Genomic DNA, 19,716 nt, shown 5'->3' with positions numbered 1-19,716 from the left:
TTTTTTTGCCTCCCAGAAGATCAGGAGTCCCTCCACCAAACAGTGGTGGGGGGTGGCAAAAAGAACAAGATTATAGGAGCCTCTACACGGCGCACTTCCGGAGCAATTCAGGCAGATCCCTATTTACAGGTCTCTGAACCTCCTGAATAGGGAATGCCTGGAGCTAAAAAGAACATCTCATAGTAACAGTGAGCATCATGTCAAGGGTATCAAGCAAAATTTCTTGCTGTAAGCTGGGCTTCCAGTGTGTTTAGTTTGTCCTGATGACTTTTTGAGGTTTGCCTAGTATGCTTGATAATTATAAAAGGTAAGAGGCTTACCTGTGCAGATCAGCCTCAAAAAAATTTCTCAAAATGTGAACATTACATATTAACCCACTTTCCCCAATTGGCTGTGGGTAATGCACGGTATAAAACCCTGCTCTATATATCAACGGTACAAAATGAGAACAAAATATAATTTTGATCTTTGCAACCAAAAAAAATACTTCATTTCTAATTTTGGCAACAATTGCTAAGTTAACCAAAAAGGCTTGTACAAAAACAAGCAGACCTGATTTAGAGACTTCTCAGGAAGGCAACAACTACTTCTCTTTTGGGATGCAAGTTAAGAGGGGCTATGAGTCCCAGCAATTTTTAGCATAGCCAAAAAACCCTCATTATTCAAGAGTTATCCTGTGTGTAGACAAACTGCTGCATCAAAAACAGGGAGTCTAAAGGAAAGTGAACTCTCTCTGTAACATTAATACATTGCTTTACAGCTATAGTGACAAAAATTATGTTGTTAGGAGGTAGTATCTGAATGGCTAGCCCAACAGGCAAGGGTAATCAGACAAGCTACCATCACCATTAACCCTGGCTGTGTACACAAATTCAAATAACCTGGGAGAATTCTCCCAGGTTTATTCTCATGGTAGAAAAAACAAAAGCAAAAAAACCTTACCTAGAGAGTCACATGTATAGACTTTCAAATGCTGAGGCCTTGAAGAGTAGAGAGCTTGCAGTGCTGACACTGTGCAACTGGGAGAAGAGGATGGGTGGGGGGGGAGAGAGGGGAGGGGAGGGAAACACGTGCAGACATCTCAGCATGCTCTTCAGGCTCTTTTGGCAACACATGGCAGCAGTGCATAGGCAGTCCTGACTGACTAATTCAGACTGCCCATTGTTACCCTGTTGTCAGCATATACAGACATTCGCTCTCCCACAAGAAACTTTCCTGGAAGTTACTCAACTCTGGTTGTTCCCAGGCTATTTTTCTCCTGGAGCAGCCACTTTTACTCTGGGGGAAAAAAACCACCCGAACATCTGTATACTTGTGGAGAAAATGAACATCTGTACAAGGCCACTGATGTCCAATGCCTGGTCTTGACCAGGAAGGTAATTAACACCTCAAAAAGTTACCCTGACAAACTTCATAAATTCCAACAGATATGTTTAGACTCTAATGTAGATGAGGTTTGAATACTGTGAAGAATGTACTGTGTGTGTAGCATCAAATCTTAGGGGCCAACCAAGGGTTGACAATAATAAACTAACCCTTTAAGGCAATTAAACTTTATTCACATTAGTTGCATTTTTAAACAGGAACTACTTCCCCAGTCTAGCACAGAGTTGCCCTTCATGCTATCCTTCATTCAACCTTATGTTCAATATGTTTTAAACTGTGCCAGTCAGAATATATCACAGCACTCAGGTAATAAGACTGTGCTGATGCCATTACGATCACAAAAATTTGGTGACATAATCCAAAGTTCAGCACACACAATAGAGGGACTTAAACATGGCAATTCCAAAAGGAAACCGAGTCAAATGATACATGAAGAATTAATGAAAACTAGGTACATTCAAAATTAAGAGAATATCTGCAAACAAGGTCCTAAAAGAAAAAATGATTAAAACCATGCTTCTCCTATCAGCATGAGTTTTCCATTTTCCGTGGAAAAATGTGGATTTCCTCCTTTAAATGAAAAAAACCTGGGAAACCATGGGTTTCTCCTCAGCTGGGCATAAACAATGCGTGCCCCCGGAGGCTGGTGGGTATGGTGAGCTCCTGCAGGCGGCAGCAGCACTGTTGGCAGCAGGAACTTGGCAGAGGTAAGTGGGGAGTTGCCACAGGCAGCCACAGTGCTGTCAGGTGAAGGAAGGGTGGTGAGCACCAACCAGTGGTTGGTGACCACGTGCAGACACCACTGGTAGTGACAGAGGTGGCCAGTGGCGATCACGAACTGCTTGCAAATACCGCCTCTGGTATCAACGGCAGGGGGAGTGGTGAACGGCAACCACCCTTTGCAGGGGGTACACCACCATGCTCAGGGGGTCCACATGCACTCCCTATGCATCGCTAAAGCAGATGGGGCTAGGGCACTGCCCAGCTGGAATGGTGAGCAGTGCCCAGGGCCCGGGACCAGTACAGGTGAAAACGCATGGCCAGGGACCCAGCCAGGGAATGGGATGGAGCCACAGACAGCTTGCCCCAAGGGAGGGGAGGTAGTGGCTCCCCACTACTGCACCCACTCACAGAGCGGGGTTGGACCCATAGGCATGTGCCTCCCCCCAGATTTTTAAGCCCACAGCTGGGCAGGAGCTGGCAGCGGACCAGCACCAGCCACGTCTACAGCAGGTGGGACCCAGCGCAGGAGGATGGAGTGGAGATGGTAGGCTGAGTGATGCTGCTACCGCCACTGCAGCTGGGAGTGCCATGCTGCCATACCTGCCAAGGTGAGGCGCCACAGCAGTGGCATGGAGTTGTGCTCCCCCAACTGCAGCAGCAGGCATGGGATACCTCATTTTGGTGGCCATGGCTGCAGCATCAGCACCTAGTCTCCCCTGCCTGTTCCACGCTCCCACACTGGGTCCCACCTACTGGCCTGCAGAGGTGACTCCTGCTCAGTGCCAGTTCAGCCAGGCTGCAGCCCTGTGCCATGCTGTGGGAACAAATCTGGGGGGCATGTGCCCCCCATACCTCCCCAATGCATCACCTATGCCCACACACCCCCTGCCCCACACACTGGGGGCTTGGGGGTGGGGGGCAGTGGGTTAAAAGTGAGGGGCACTGGCAGAGATGGGGTGCTGCGGGTTGGGGATAAGGAGAACTGGCAGGGCTGGGGGGTCTGTGGGTTGGGTACCAAGGGCAATGGCAGGGGAAGGATACTGGCACAGCAGGGCTGCTCAGTGCCACAAAGTAGTGGGGTGGGGCAGCTGCAGCTGGGCCCTCATCCTGGTAAGCAAAGGGGGAAGAGGGAGCTCCGATTTTCCATGGTTAAAAAAACCAAAATCAAATGCCAAAATATACTGGTATTTAGAATTTATTTCATTATAATAAATGAGGCACTGGTAGGCTTCTGAATTATTTTAAAAAATTGTAAATATATCAATAAAATGTTGTGTTCAACTGATACATATATGCATATAGTGACATTTCATTTGAATCACCAAAAAACATGAATGGGGGGGGGGTACAATCAGAGACTTCCGTGTTTTTTAATAGAGAAAACCAGGATTCCTGCTTATCTGTCTCATTCAGAACAGATTGCCAGGTTCCTTCTACTGCCCACTCTATTTGGTCCTCGTAGCAAAGATTGTTGGCAAACATGCTTTGGACAGAAACTGCTGTTTCAATCAGAAGGTGATCTGATGAAACTTTACACAGCCAAGCAGAATTAGTCCGTAGAGCTTTATGATAATTTCCTAGGGAAAATTAAAATTTAATTTTGTCCAAATAGATCATCAAGATGATCTCAGGGTCTTCATTATCTAGTCAAAACTGAATGTAATTTGCAGGAATGGAGTTAGAATGCATGCTTTAAAAGGCCCAAACGACGATAATGAACTCATGAAATTTATTCCCCCATATTATCGTTTCATTAACTGTACAGAAAATCTGAGGAACTCTAAAAGAATTTTTTTTTTTTTTTAAATGTATCATAGTTCATCCCCCTTCCCACCCAAACATGCACCATTTTCTATTACCCTACCATCAATAAATATTTCCATTTTGGCATTTAATAATACTCAAGTTCAAGGTCACATATTTTACTATTTATGCACATTAAAGTAAAAAAGCACAGCCAAGAGAAAGAAAACTTATGGAATAAAACATTTGTACTTAAGATAAACAAATGACTCCAGGCTGTTTGGAAGGGATGTGCCTTGTGCTGAGACTGAAAGAGGGTGTTGGCTTGGAAGCAACAGTGGTCACAAGATTTAACATTCCCTCTTTGGAAGCCAAGTACAAATCCTGGCTTATGCCCTTTTGTAAGGAAAAAATTGGATTTTACCATTCTAGTTTCTTCAGCTCAAGTTATAACACCACCAAACAATTTACTTACTCCAGTCAAGACAGGCCCAGAACTGGTAGAACAGAAATTTTGAGTATGGCAACACATTTTCCAGATTTATTTTTTTAAGCAGAGGAAACTCATGAGAATTATATGGGGTGTTTTTACATGTGCTCCAGAAGTGTATGGGGAAGTGTACTTTAATTGGAGCTTTAATTAAAGTACCCCTGCCACCATTTTGAAACATGGAGATTCTGATACATGGGACACGGCAGATGGCTGATGCATGCCAATTAGCACACTCCAGCAGACTTAATTAATCGAGTCTGCTCTGATGCAATGTAATTACAGAGCATCAGAGGAGCCTTCGGGCATGTTTACAGGCAGCCCATAATACCAGATATCTTGCTGTCCAACGTTTTCTCTTGATGTACAGAATTACACTTCCCCTACACATCTAGATTTAAAAAAAAGGTTAAGACCCTGAAGTATTTAAATGCATTTGCTCATCTCTTCCGAGAGGCTCTTCCATTCCTTAGAATTCATTTAAGCTTTTTGAATTGCTTTACAATTCAAAACTAAAAATCCCAAACACCAACTTCATTAGGGATGGTGAGATGGGAAAACAGTGATTGACTACAAGGAAAGAAAATATAAAAAATATAATTCCTATAGAGTTTTGAGGGTGTTGGTTGTAGCCATGGTGGTTTAAGGACATAGGCAGACAAGATTCTTTGGGTAGATGTGATACCTTTCATTAGAGGCAGGTCCTGTCAGACCAACCTGGTGGCCTTCTATGACTAGGTCACGAAATCCTTGGACGCAGGTGTCTCAGTGGATGTAGTCTTTCTAGACTTTAGGAAGGCCTTCGACACTGTCTCTCACCCCATCCTCATTAAGAAATTAGGTGACTGTGGCATTGATACCTACACAGTCAGATGGGTTGCAAATTGGCTGGATGGCCGCACTCAGAGAGTGGTGGTGGACGGGTCTTTTTCAACCTGGAGGGATGTGGGCAGTGGGGTTCCCCAGGGCTCGGTCCTTGAGTCCACACTATTCAACATCTTCATCAGCAACCTGGATGAGGGGGTGAAAAGCACCTTGTTCAAATTCACAGATGACACCAAGATGTGGGGAGAAGTGGGCACGCTGGAGGAGAGGGACAGGCTGCAACTATATCTGGACAGGTTACAGAGGTGGGCGGATAAGAGCAGGATGGGTTTCAACACTGACAAGTGCAAGGTGATGCACCTGGGGAGAAAGAACCAGCACCATACCTACAGGCTGGGGAACTCTCTTTTTGTCAGCAAAAAGGATTTTGGAATCATTATCGATTCCAAAATGAATATGGGCTGCCAATGTGGGGATATGGTCAGGAAGGCCAACCACACCTTGTCATGCATCCACAGATGCATCATGAGCAGGTCCAAGGAGGTGATCCTCCCCCTCTATATGACACTGGTCAGGCTGCAGTTGGAGTACTGTGTCCAGTTTTGGGCGCTGCGCTTCAGGAGGGATGTGGCCAGCATAGAGAGGGTCCAGAGGAGGGCCACTTGTATGATCAGGGGGCAGCAAGGCAGGCCCTATGAGCGGAGGCTACAGGGCCTGAACCTGTTCAGCCTCCATAAGAGAAGGCTGAGAGGGGATCTGGTAGCTGTCTACAAACTGGCCAAGGGGGACCAGCAGGCAATGGGAGAGTCTCTGTTCCCCCAAGCACTACCAGGAGTAACAAGGAATAACAGCCATAAGTTGATGGAGAGTAGATTCAGGCTAGATATCAGGAGGCGCTACTTCACAGTCAGGGCGGCTAGGATCTGGAACCAACTTCCAAGGGAAGTGGTGCTCGTTCCTATCCTGGGGGGTCTTCAAAAAGGAGGCTAGAAAATCATCTAGTCAGGGTCATTTGACCCCAGCCTTCTTTCCTGCTATGGCAGGGGGTTGGACTTGATGATCTGCTCAGGTCCCTTCTGACCCTACCTACTATAAAACTAGACCAACTAAATAGTTGGAAAAATTGCTCTTTGCAAGCTTTCGGGCACAAACACCCTTCTTCAGGCATAGGGAGAGTCTGCTGTTGATGTGTTCTTCTAAATGGAATAGAAGTCAACGTGCAAAATGCAGGTCTGTGAAAATGCAAATGTGTGGCAGTGAGGATCAGAGGCCATGAGAACCTTGTCTACCTAATTCCTACAGAGGGGTTTATAACATCCGCTATTTCTACCATGCCACCCACTATCTTGAAGTCTGAATTCTCTTCTCTTTCTCACTCCAAAATTATACGGAGCTGCTCAAACAAAAGCCAGACTTAAAAAGCCTTGAAGGAGAAAAGGTGATCTTGCGTTTAAAACACATGACAGGGAGAGATGATACAGGCTGTATTCCCAAATCTGCCACAAAATTCCTTCTCCACCTGTGCCAAAGTTTCTCTATCGGTAGCTTCCTTCTGGGGAGGATGATGCTGAAGACAAACTTAGATGTGCAGGACCCAGTTTCCCATTCCCTAAAACCCTAGAGTGAGTCAAATTTCATTTGTGAAATGTGGGAATAAAATGTTATTACTGGTAGGCATGAATGAAGAAATTTCTACTTTCCACTCGCTCTGAACAGATATGAATGACTATATAAGGGGTAGGCAGGCAGTTGAGCATCAAATCAGTGAGGCTTTGTTATAATCTCTTGCATATCAGGGCTAACAAAGCTACCGTACTGTATCCAGCTCCTTGAACAAGGAAGCAAAAAGTTCCTTGCTTTTAAATATGCAAATTATTTGTTCTGGAACCATTTCAAGCATGGGATTTGGAACAATAAAGCAAGCGTATGATATATATTCTACTAACTAATCTGCCAATCTCTTCAAGAAAGGAAAGCAACATAAAAATGACTGCTTTCATAAAAAGGCAACAACCCCCTCCCAAAAAACCCTGCACCAAACTAGATTAGCATTCTTACACATTAAAGACAGCATGACAATCTTCCAAATACTGGCTTGTCCCTTCCCTACACCCCCCCCCCACACCTTTTTCTTTTCTTTTCTTTTTTAAGAAAGAGCATCTCTGTAGGCTGTGATGGCTTCTTTTATTTCTGCGTGAAGCATGATGTCGTTGGGAGGTGAGTCACTCTAATCATACAGTAAATTCTCCTCACCAGGCAACATGACAAACTGTGCTCCAGGGGATTGTGATTTAAAATGCTGCCTGTATTTCAAGATTACTAAAGACTGAAGAAGGCTGACTTTTCTGAGCAGCTGTCAGTAGAGGTAGATTGTGACACAACTGGATTTTCTCTCTATTAATGTAGAGAAGAAAAACTGGTAATGATTCTACTATAGCAGCAGACCTGTTAGCAAACAATTTTGCTATACTTTATCTTTTGCTCACAAGAGCAAAAGGGGAGGGGGGAGGCACAGGAATGAGTTTGAAAGAACGTACATGGGTCCACAGGTCACAGAGTAGCTTTTGCAACCTGTTGCTTCTGGGATGCACTACTCCCTCATTATCTAGAAATCACAAAAGCAGTTGGCATGAGCCAACTGTATCTACCAGCTTTTATAACCACTCAGCTCCAGAGACCCGGATAAGATCCATGTCTTTAAGATAAGGCATCTCTAATCTTCCTCATTTCCTGCAGGCAGGAAACTGTAAAACTGCTACAGTATGCAAATAAGAACTTTGCAACTAGTGTTATTTTCCCAGTGCCAAAAAACAGCATGTGTATTTGCTCCAATATTTCTTTTTCTGGCCATCTGTAAACCTTTAATTGATTTTTTTTTTTTTTAAACCAAGACGTTTTTCCTATCGGTAAAAAAAAAATCTTGGGTTGGCACCCATGTGGTTTTATACTTTGCTGCCCCTACCACAAGGGTCCCCTACTCCCCCACACCCTGACACCCCAAACTGCACCCCACACCATGATGCCCCTCTCAGCCTACCCTGTAAGCTTTACTTTCACTGGCCCCACTCCCTCATTCCAGGACAAACTCCCCATCCACGGCCTCTCCTCCTGTGGACCCACAGTTCCGTCTGGGCCACACTATCTCCTTCCCTGTCCCTTAAAGCAAGCAAGTGTAAGAGCCAAGGGACGATCAAAGGGACCCAGTGGTTGGAGGGGGGAGAGGTTGAAGCAGGCTCTAGTAAGCCACAAAGCCCTGACAGATCTATGCAGGGTGCTGCGCTCCTGCTCAGACAGGAGGTGGCTTTGTTGTCTTTCAACTTGCCTCCAGCTTTCTTTTCCCTGAAACTAAGCTAAAGCTCCAGTGGCTTCATGTTTCTAAGAAAGGCAAACTGTTTTTAATGACAGGCATTTTTAGCGTTGTTTTTTTTTTTGTTTTTTTTTAATGGAGTGTCCATACATTTATAGCAACCCCAATTTGCTCACATTTGTGTTTATTTGTGTACTCGCATGTATAAAATGGGTTTCTGCCTCCAAATATGTGCACATAGGTATGCTGCTACTTACAAGGGAAATTTAGTTTGGAAACTAGGAAGAACTTCCTAACTATGATGGTGGTTAAGCACTGAAACAGATTACTGTCCTAGAGAGGCTGTGGAATCGCCATCCTCATTTAAGAAAAGGTGAGACAAATCCTAGGCTGAGATGGCCCTGCCTTAAGCAAGAGGTAGTTGGACTTTGAGGCCCCTTCTATACCTATTTTTCAGCAATTCAGAGCACAACTGCAGAGTCAAATCAGGCCCAAAGCATAGGTTCAAATTTAAGAAGGGATTGTTGGAGTTACTGAAAGGAAATGGCAAAACTGCAGTGATGAAAGATTTCAAGATAAGCAGGTTCCCTGCTCTGCAACCAAGTAACAAAAACTTCAACTTCTATCCACTCTTGCTAACTCTCCAGAATTTGCTGCAAGACTTCCAATATTTGGTGTTTCTTCTTAAAGAATCACAGTTTGGAGTCATGGCTTAAAAGAAGAAAAAAAAAACCAAACTGGTATCCACCCCTCAGATAAGAACTCAAGCTTGAAGCTGGGAACATTCCAAGAGCCCCAACATTTTTTAAAATTATTTTAAAAAAAACATTTCATGAGTTTTGGTTTTGACTAGCAACTTTTGAGCCCTTAGGGCCATCTCTCTTGCCCACTTTAGAATGACTGTTTTTGTTGCTCTTCCCATCATCCTCAATGAGTGCCAGCCGCTCATCATGCAACCACGCGTATTCATCATAAGCCTTCCTAACTTTCACTTGTCATACTATTAAAAACACTTACTCCCATTTTCTCTCTCAAGAAGCTGGTCATCCAACTGATAATGCGAATGCAAGCAAACTACATTATCTTCAGTTTATGGTCCAATTACAATTTTTATGAATCTCTTAATATGCCATAAAACTGATTTAATTCTTGAATCAAGGAAGCAGCAAAAAAGTGAAATCTGTCATCAATTACACAGGTGAATTTATTACTTCATTACTGGAGCTTACAACAATTTTACCATGTTATCTAGATACTTTTTAAGCTAAATGCATTAAAAGATTTCAAATCAGCTCTAGAGCTTTCACTCTGCAAGGTGTGAGAACACTTTTGCACTGTGCCAAAGGCTGCCAGCAGGCTACATAGCCTTTGATCTAGGCCAACTGCATGTGAAAGAAACAGGTCTCCTTATTTCTTTCAAGGAGAAACTTGAAATCTGGGGGTCAGACTTGAAGATCTACAAGGTCTCTTCCAACCCTACTTCTATGATATTATTCTATGATTACTCTCTCCACGGCTTCCCTAGACAATAAGAATATACTGATTTTTTTAAATGATGCTGAAATGTTCTTTCATCCTCCTGACCTTGCATCAAAAGCAAAATTATGGCTCTGTTTTAGTCAAAGGCAGAATTCCCATGAAATTCAGTGGAATCAGAATTTCACTCACTGCCTCCAGGCAACCTCACTTAACCTTCCTGAAGTCAATATCCTGCTGAACAGGATAAGATAGTAGAATTTGGCTCAGATTTGGTTTTGGTTCCAAAGATTTAGGCAGGTGGTTAACAGAGACCATTGTTATCACTTTAGGAACATTCAGTGCAAAAGTCACACAATCATTCTCTTTTCAAAAGATGTTAATACACAAAATAACTTTCTTTAAAAAGGTGCTAAGAATTCTCCTTATCCATAGTTTACCATCCCTCTGGCAACTGGTACATTGTGCCAGGACTTACTGAAGAGCTGCCCCAAGGTAATATCAGTGTTGCCACCAATTGCAAGTGTTGCGATACCTTTTATTAGGCCAACTAGATGGTTACAAAACAGATTCTTTATTTTTGGGTATCACACCTACCACAAGACTACTTGTGATACCCACTGTTTTTCTTCAAAGCCCCAGTGGGGACAATCACTGGAATACATGAGAATGTCAGCTTTCAGTCTGAGCCCTCCCTCAAAATGGTAGAGAAAAATTTAAAACGTGACATGGGCACACCACAACTGACAGGCTCAAAAACCAGCATGCATATAAAACGAACCCCAGATATACTCCTGTAAAAACAAAAGTTAGTCAGGATTTTTAAGTCAACCCCCAACGAGGGGCCTGACTAAAATAATGAGTAATTCTGGGTGGCAGTACAGCTAAAAGTCATGAGGTTTCCTGTAAAAGCCCAAATACTGGAGACTTATTCAGATTGCCAGTTATGGGATGATGCAATATTTATTCTATTTAACATCTAATGTTTTTACTGACAAGATATCTCCTTGCTCAGTTTTATTTCTTCTACACTGTTTAACAAAATACCCACACAAGATTAAGCAACAGACTGGAATGCATTACAATATAGATTTAGGCACTTTTCCAAAGCTCACAAACCTCAATATGCTTTGGATCAAACTCTGAACATTACACCCATAGCCCCTGCATTTCAAAGGGAGTTAGGAAAAGGGAATAGAAAATAAGAACAAAGCACTACACAGTGAGAGGGACCGAGTGCTTGGCAGCCATAACTGTACCAAACTGTGCACAGGCATGCAGAATAATATATTGAGAATTTTTTTTTTTTTTTTTTTTTTTTACCTGTGTGGTTTGAAAACTGGACAGAGTTCACAGTGTCAACTTCCAATCCCAACACCTATAAATATGAAACAAATACCAATTTTAGAACATCAACATTCTTCTGCAGATCATCAATATCATAAAACAGTAAGATATGAATTATCACCATGGTCCATGACAGGCTGGTAGACAACCATCACACAACCTGGCCAGAAACAGAATCAAGATCCAGAGATGGGCAGTGAGACAAATGGAGAGAAAAGCGATCTCAGTGCTTTAACAAACCCAACTTTTCTTAGAGGAGGGTGGAGAATCTTAAAGGGAAACCCAATGTGGCTCCCAAATTTAGATTTCATAAGCCAAGAAACCCAGGCCAATAGAAAACACTGAGATTGTGCTTTGGGGACAAGAGGTTAATCCAATGGAAACAGCTAAAGAAAGCCACACTCATCACTAACCACATCACTGTAGTACTTGCAATCCAGATACTGCAGCAGTACATAGGATTCCAAGAGTATCATGAGAATACATTTCTCACTCAATCTGAAAGGAGTGGTAAAAGTTAAGCTAAAAAAAAGCAAAACAAAGGCTTTTATTTAAAATTAATATCTAATGTTATTATACATAATAGGTGGGGAAAAGCAACTAAAGATTTTAACCTGACATTAGCCTTTTAATAGAGAAAGCAATTACTGTATTTTTCTGATGTTCAAGCCATGTAACTTTTTTATCCACCACTACAGTTGAATACAAATCTGACATAACAGCCTGACATTTAATATTTGCTTTCACATCTCTTTGCTTTGAATAAAATTTCTCCTCAAAAGAAAAGCTACTATATATGGCTCAGTGAGTCATAAGGAGACAATAGTAATGATGCAGAAAAAATTGTGTATGATTCATTTTCAGGCAATTTGCTGGGGGGAAGAGGGTGGTAATTGAAGCCTTTGCCAGTCATGCTCTTCACTGGGATGCACATATCTTCCTTGTCATCAAGAGGGTAACCACCTCACCCAAATTAAAACCATATAGGCAAATTATGCCAGCTCTAAGACCATCTCAGACACAAAACACAGACTGGAAAATAATAAGCTCCCTGTTTTAATGCCTGGGGCAACAAACGGTTAAAGGTATGTTTCAAGGGTGCAGACAGAAGTGCAGCTCCCCACGATAACTGAGAACACTTTCCAGGATGCGTTCTGAGTTACAAGAACCCCTAGAATCAAACAGAAGTTCACTGTTGGTTCCAGTGGGAAGGGGAATCTAGCTGCTCGCTGGGAACCTGCACCTGGTTTCCCCTAGCAATGGCCCCTCCTCTCTCCCAACCTGTCCCTGTTTTCAGAATGGGAGGAGGGAAAGGGAACAGAGGGGGCACCTCAGGGGAGTCTCCAATATACCCATTCCACCCTTCAGAGGGGGCTGACAACCTCACCAGCGGCAGGCAATTATTTTGGGCAGAGGGCCACTTATTGAGTTTTGGCAAGCCATTGAGGGCCACAGTCAGGGGCAGCTAAATGTTAACTTTCTAAATTTTTTAGGCGTCCTACAGGCTGCATCCAGCCCATGGGCCGCATTTTGCCCACCCCTGCCCCAGACCAAACTCCCTCTGCTCCCTTTCCCCATTCCCATTCTGAAAACAGCTTAAGGCTGGCAGGCAGTGCAGATGGAAGTTACAGATAACCATAGGCAACACGCAGGGGGGGCATGTGCACCCCCTGAGATTGGCTGCTACCACAGACATCAGCAGGTGGTCACCGCTCACCTCCCCCCGCACCCGCTGACACTGCCACAGCTGCCTGCAGGCAGTCCCTGCTCGGCCCACCCTCGCCGCCTACATCACCGCAGCCATCTGCAGGCAGTCCCCGCTTGCTACTGCCAACGCTTCCGCCTGTGGGCAGTTGCTGTGCCCCCCCTCAGACTAAGGAGGCATGAGTCATTCATGCAGAAAACATTATGTTGTGAAACACCTTCATCTGACCTCTCATACAATGAGGGGGCAGATTTTCACTGGATCAGCCATTTTTGAAGCTGTCTGCAGCCATGCACTTGTGCTTGGTCACAGCTATAAACTGCTTTCTGTGGCAAGATCAAGTAAAAATTATCACTTCTGTCTGTGCACAAATGCTGTTTTGTTTCCCATCAGCCCCTTATCAGTTATGATTTTACGGAGTTGTATAGACTCTGTTAGATGCCATATAAATCTCTTCCAAACGAATCTCCTAGAAAAAGGCAGTTTGGTTTCACTGCCCAGCCAGAGAACAAAACAATCCTATACATTCATGTTAGAGGGAGAGATGGGAAAGTTAAAACAAGGCTTGAGCCAGATAGGCTAGCATCAGGTTCTACACCTACTCTGGAGTCAGGCTGGGAGATTTTACATTTGCATATTTTTAATCTCCACTGTTGAAGTGCAGAAGATGCACAATGAGTAACATCATTTAAAACAGGAGTATCAACTTCATCCAGCTGGTCTGCAGACCATATCTTTGATACCTCCAATATACAAAGTGAAACAAAAAGCAGATTTAAAAATATCTCATTTCTTTCAATCACTAGCACAAGCATTACCTATAAGAGAAGCACAACACTTATCTACTATTAAGTGGTAATTAATTTTGAGAGTGTCTCTAACTCCACAGCGTTGAACACTTCAGAGTGCCTACTGTTAAACCTTAACATTTAATTGTACTTTAGAGAAAAAGAGATTGCACTAGGCAGAACAATTAAAAACAGCTTTTAATATATAAGGTTTACATTCAAACAAGGCTCAAGTTTTAGGAGTCTGACATCATCAACTGTCATCCCCAGGAAACAGGGTAAGTTGCACTTCCAAAGTCATGACGTTAATTTGTCTGCAAAGGCCTTGTCCAGAGTAGCATTTAAAGCATCCTAGCTAACTCCTGCTTATGTTTAAAAAGGGGTGTCAATCATGACCCAGGCACCAAATCCAGCCAACAGAACTGCTCCCCATCTGGCCCAGTGAGCTACCGGCAGGCTACTGGAAGTAATGGGAGAGGCCAGAGGCATGGCCTGCCACAGAATTGAGGACCCCTAGGCCCCAGTGGACATGGTGACTGGTGTCCAGAGGGCTGAAACAATTCTGGTCGCTCCCAGCCACTCCACCTGTCACCCTGGCCAAAAACACAAGGCAAGTTTGACAACTGGCTTATAACTTTAAGTCCTAGAATAGATGAGCCTTAAACATCTATTAGAAATTAAGTGGTCTTATGTCTACATATTCCCACCCTGCTGTTTTGATTTAACCCTAAATAATGCATCACAGCTAGTCATTTTTTAAGTAATTGCTTTTTATAGATTCTCACCAAAATAGAGTAGATAAAGATCTGTTCGAAAAAAATCTAGTTTCCCCTCCAATTTATAAATAAATCTAGGTTTGAGAGGTTGTGATCAACTAGTTCTGAAAACTAAATCATTTTACTAAATACAGTTTTGGACAAAGAACTTCCTTAGTTTACTAAATCAATCTTAATGTAAAATAGGTCTTCATAAACTGTATCTTTTATTTATCCAGCACATTTAAGACTTTCCAAAATGAAAAGGGCTGTTTCTGTCCACGTTACATGACTTCTAATTTTCATCCAAACACAAGTGGCCCAACCTAGGTATTGATGGCCTAGTGGTAGAGTTCTTGGCTGCCACATGGGAGACCTGGGTTGTATTCTTGGGTCAGGACTCCTAACCAAGGCACCATAGAGGTGAGTTGCTGGGAAGAGGAAATTCCCACTGGGTAGAAGGTTCCTCCTTCCCCTCACCTCTTTTAGGGTCACCTGACCCCAGCACTCTTTCCTGCCTGGAGGAGGGTGTGGGGGTTGGACTCCATGATTTGCTCAGGTCCCTTCCGATCCCAATATCTATGAAACGCTCCTTCACTTTGGACAGAACAATCCCATGCACCAGTACAGGCTGGGGACTGACTGGCTAAGCAGAAGCTCTGCAGAAAAAGACTTAGAGGTTACAGCCAACAATAAGCTGAATATGAGTCAACAGTGCACCTTTGTCGTCAAGAAGGCTAACAGCATACTGGACTGCATTGTAGGAGCATTGCTAGCAGATCCAGGGAAATCATTCTTTCCTTCTATTCAGCACTGGTGAGGCAACACCTGGAGTACTATGTTCAGTTTTAAGCCCCCCCACTACAAAAAGGATGTAGACAAATTGGAGAGAGTCCAGCGGAGGGCAACAAAAATGGTTAGAGGGTTGAGGAGAGGCTGAGGGAACTGGGCTCATTTAGTTTGGAGAAGAGAAGACTGAAGAGGGATTTAATAGCAACCTTCAACTACCTGAAGGGTGGTGCTAAAGAGAATGAAGCTAGACTGTTCTCAGTGGTGGCAGATGACAGAACAAGGAACAATGGTCTCAAGTTGCAGCAAGGGAAGTTTAGGATAGATATTAGGAAAAACCTCTCACCAGAAGGGTAGTAAAGCACTAGAACAGGTTACCCAGGGGGGTTGTGGACTCTCCATCCTTGGAGGTTTTTTATACCTAGCTAAACAAAGTTTGGCTGGGATGACCTAGTTGGGGATGGTCCTGCTTTGAGCAGGGGATTGGACTAGAACAGAGGTGGGCAAAATACAGCCTGCAGGCCAGATTCAGCCCCACCTGGCCCAAGCATACTCTGGCTTGTGGCACATCCTGCCATCTCCTGGGCACATAGTGGGGCTGAGGCAGCTCTGCATCTAGACTGCCTTTCTAGGTAGCCAAGGCGGCAGCGGCTCTTTCTGGCTGCCACCACTACTGGTTCCAGCCCTGTGGTACCGGCAGGGACCCATGTGCCCAGCCCCAACTCTGGCTCATACCATACCAGGTCTGGACTTGGCCCAGTAGAGCAGACCAGTTCAGGACTGGCTGGAACCCATGCCCACAGTCCCAGCCTGCACCTGCTCCAGACTCACCTGTCCATGATGAGCAGTGGCAGTAGTAGAGGCAGTCAGGCAGAAACTGCTGCTCAGCATATGGCAAAGGTAGCTCCTCCCATTCACTGCTGCCATGCCCTTCTTGCTGCAGCTGCCCAGAGCTCACTCCCAGGATGCCCTGTGGCTCCTCTGCCCCTCTGGGTGGCCCACAGGTGGCGGTGATGGCAGTGGAGAGGAGCTGCAGCAAGAAGGGCCCAGCAGTGGCAAGGGGGGACCGCTTTTCCCACCGCGCCAAGCAGTAGCGTCTGCCCCACCACTGCTCAGCATGGACAAGTGGTCCAGAACAGGCACAGGGTCAACCAGGGTCAGGGCTATACACGCAGGTTCTGGCTGATCTGCTCCAGCTAGACTGAGTCCGGAGTGGGCATGGGGCAGGTTGGGGCTGGAGCTGTGCACTGTTCTCAGTGGCAGGGAGAAGCTGTAGAGAGCGCAGGCTCTGGGCTATTAGGGGGTGGAGGGTGCTGAACAGCCCATAGCAGCTCCCCAGAACTGCCTGCGTGGCCCACAGGCCCAAATACTTGCCTGCCCTCGGACTAGAATAATTAGATGACTTCCTGAGGTTCCTTCCAACCCTAGTTTTCTATGCAACAAGTAAAAAGTTATAATCTACTTAAGAAAAGGCAAAACATAGTTTGCAATTTTCTAATATAATTAAAAATAGATGAATGAATAAAGCTATGTTAAGCCAGGAAACATTTAAATGTGTATAGCTTTAGTATATTCTCCTTGATAACAGGTATACAAAAAAGTAGCACCAATTTTGCCAAAAAGGCAAATCAACACATTTTAATGGTTACCAACCAATGTGAATTACCAAGATATTTTTTTCTAGAGACTGAAGGAAAATACATAGAAAGTACAAAGGGAAACTAGGACTACTTTATGATTTAAACCTAGAGTTAAATCGTTTATTTTAGTAACCAAGTTTGAATTTACTCTACCATGTTTAGAGAAGATTTCGCTTACCCTGTTTCTGTAGAATGGGAAAAGAATAAGGGTCAAGATAACCTTTCTTTACAGGTCAGAAATAAAATTCAGCCTAAAGGTTTCATCTAAAATCTGGTACCTTTTGTGAGATATCGCAGTACAATAATTCAAAGATCACAAGCGAAAAAAACCCAAACAGTAAATAGTTACGAAGCTGGATCCTCTGGCAGTTTCACAGGAGTTTAATCAACAAAAAAAGAATTCAAGCTGGTAACTGTATATCATGGTTCACTGAAGCACACAGTAACTGTAGACTTTGCTGAACAAATATAGTGTACACCAAATGAAGAATGCCACCTTGTCATTTCTTAGAGGAGTTGCTGCAATGTGTTAAATGTCTTTGGCCAGACACTGAATATTTCACCTGTGACATGCACACTGCTTTTTCTATTGCCTCTAACTTCTGTAGATGCAAGTTTGCCAAGCACAGCACAAAAAAGGGCATGGTTTAGTAACTGCTACTTGAATAGCACAAGTTACATGTCACCAGGATTGGGTTCACAGTCTTCAGGAAGAAGAAAAAATGACTATATGGAGGTATGGAAAAAGGATGCGTCTATAGATATAAACACCTTGCCTTCTCATTTGTTCTGGAACATGCTTTTGTAGCTTTGCATCAAAAAAACCCCCATAAAAAAAGAAGTTACATAGAATGTAGTGACCCATTTTATCAGGGTGTACTTGGTAGCTATGTTGGTGAGACAAGAAGACATACAAAATACTAGAACTCTTGGCTCCAAAATGATACCTTTTATTAGACCAACTGGGAAATTGCAAGAAAACTGTCCTTTTCTGCAAGTTTTCGGGATCAAAGTCCCTTCATCAGGATCTGGGAAAAGTACAGATGGTACAAAATGGTAAAAAGTCCTCATAGATAGGAAATAAACTTCATTTTTGCACAAACAGAGATGAAGTTGGAAGGCTGTCCATCTGGGTCCATGAGAGTGTCTTTGTGAGCTGTGCCGAGTAGCTCTTTGATGTGAGGGACAGTAGCTCCCTCTGTGCAAAAATTAAGTTTATTTCCTACCTATGGACACATAGGCAGTGATATAGCACTGAGGTTACAAAAGCCACGGATAATAGTGGCCAGACCCAAATTTGAAATGAGGGGTTGCAGCCTTTTCAGCAAAGGAGATTGAGGAGTAAAAGGCTGCAAACCTCAGTGGCAAAGAGAGGCTGAACACCTTCAGTGATGGGTGTCCCAATCTACTGCTCCCCCCACCCCACATCAAGGGGTCTGCCCACCACCATCACTTCTAGATTCAGTTTCAACTGGTCAACCCACATCCAATCCCTAACTGCAGTCCAGCACAGGGAAAGGATGAGACTACAGAACCAGGCTCAGGAAAGGAGACATAGAGATGGGTGTTTTCCACATACTAACTGCACCTTAATCCAAATCTCTGTACAATCTCATTCAACAGCCTCACTACATATTGAACAAGAGTGGTGACAAGATGGATCCCTTAGGGGACACCACAACAGAAGTCCCAAGATGAGGATGAGCACTTCCTCATCACCACCCTCTGGGTTCCCCATACTTGGAAAGAGCACAACAAATTTAGAATGGCCCTGCAAATACCACCAGGTCACATAAATGTAAATACCTTGTTGTCACGGAGTCACGTAGGTGCCCCGTGACTGAGTGAGATTGGCAGAGCTGCCAATCACCAGGGCAGCTCAGGTGCCGGTTGCCAGGGCGACTAGGCAGGTCAGGTGGCCAGAAGGGGGCAGGGCCGGGCCTTTATAAACAGCTTAGGCTGGAGCCTGACCAGCAGTTCCCTTCTGACTGCTGCAGGAGCAGGAGCTCTGCAGCTGAGCTGAGCAGCCCGAGTTAGGAGTTGCAGCCTTACCACGCTGACTGGCTGCGATGATGCCGGGAACAAGAACGCCCTAAAGGGAGGTAGGCTTGAGAGCCTGGTGAGGGGCTTGGAGTTTATGTTTGGGAGCACGGAGACTCTGCGTGGTTTATGTTATAGCCGGGTGCCTAGAGTTTGGTTACAGTTATCCGGAGGACCGGGTGAGGCTGTAGGGGAGTGAGGAGGCCTCAGCGGGGCTCCTCAACAGCTTGGGGGTTCCAGGTGCTCAGAAGAGGCACAGTGCCGGCAGGGCACTATTGTCTGTGCCGGAGATGCACAGTATTGCGCTGGGGAGGCGCGGTGTGCAGGGTTGCAGACCCCAGCCCATAAGGGTGGTGTTGTGCCCAATGGGGGCAACCGGACCCAGAGAAGGGTCAAAGGGACAGGCACGGCGGCGGTCGCCTGTGCCCCTAGTGTGCGGAGTGCGGTGGTGGCCCCTGAGGGGGCAAGGCCCCAGAGCAGGGCAGAGAGGGAGCGCGGTATCAGCCCCAGAGAGGGCAAGGCCCCAGAGCAAGGTGGAGAGAGAGCGTGAGGAGCGCGGTATCGGCCCCAGAGGGGCCAAGGCCCAGTACAGGGTGGCGGCTTCGAGCCAGGCCCAAAGGGCGCCGGTAACAGGGCGGCAGTATCGGGCCAGACCCCAGGGTGCCGGCAGTAGCCAGACATCGGCGAGACAGACCCGGGGGC

At 44.8% G+C, this 19,716-nt stretch overlaps 1 protein-coding gene across 1 annotated transcript in view; it reads right to left on the bottom strand.

Moving 5' to 3' along the window:
* Positions 1-19,716, bottom strand: part of PDXK (pyridoxal (pyridoxine, vitamin B6) kinase) — a gene marked incomplete at its 5' end in the record, with an annotated part of 67,256 nt that overhangs the window by 23,711 nt on the left and 23,829 nt on the right. The window contains one exon of the mRNA XM_019529021.1: positions 11,274-11,328. Within this exon, the coding sequence (XP_019384566.1) occupies positions 11,274-11,328 (55 nt within the window). The remainder of the gene's footprint in view (positions 1-11,273; positions 11,329-19,716) is intronic.

This window comes from Crocodylus porosus, unplaced genomic scaffold (assembly GCF_001723895.1).
Source record: "Crocodylus porosus isolate Cpor-Errol unplaced genomic scaffold, CroPor_comp1, whole genome shotgun sequence".
Taxonomy (NCBI): Eukaryota; Metazoa; Chordata; order Crocodylia; family Crocodylidae; genus Crocodylus; species Crocodylus porosus.
Note: the sequence above shows the minus strand (reverse complement) of the source record. Positions and strands in the feature narration are given on the sequence as shown.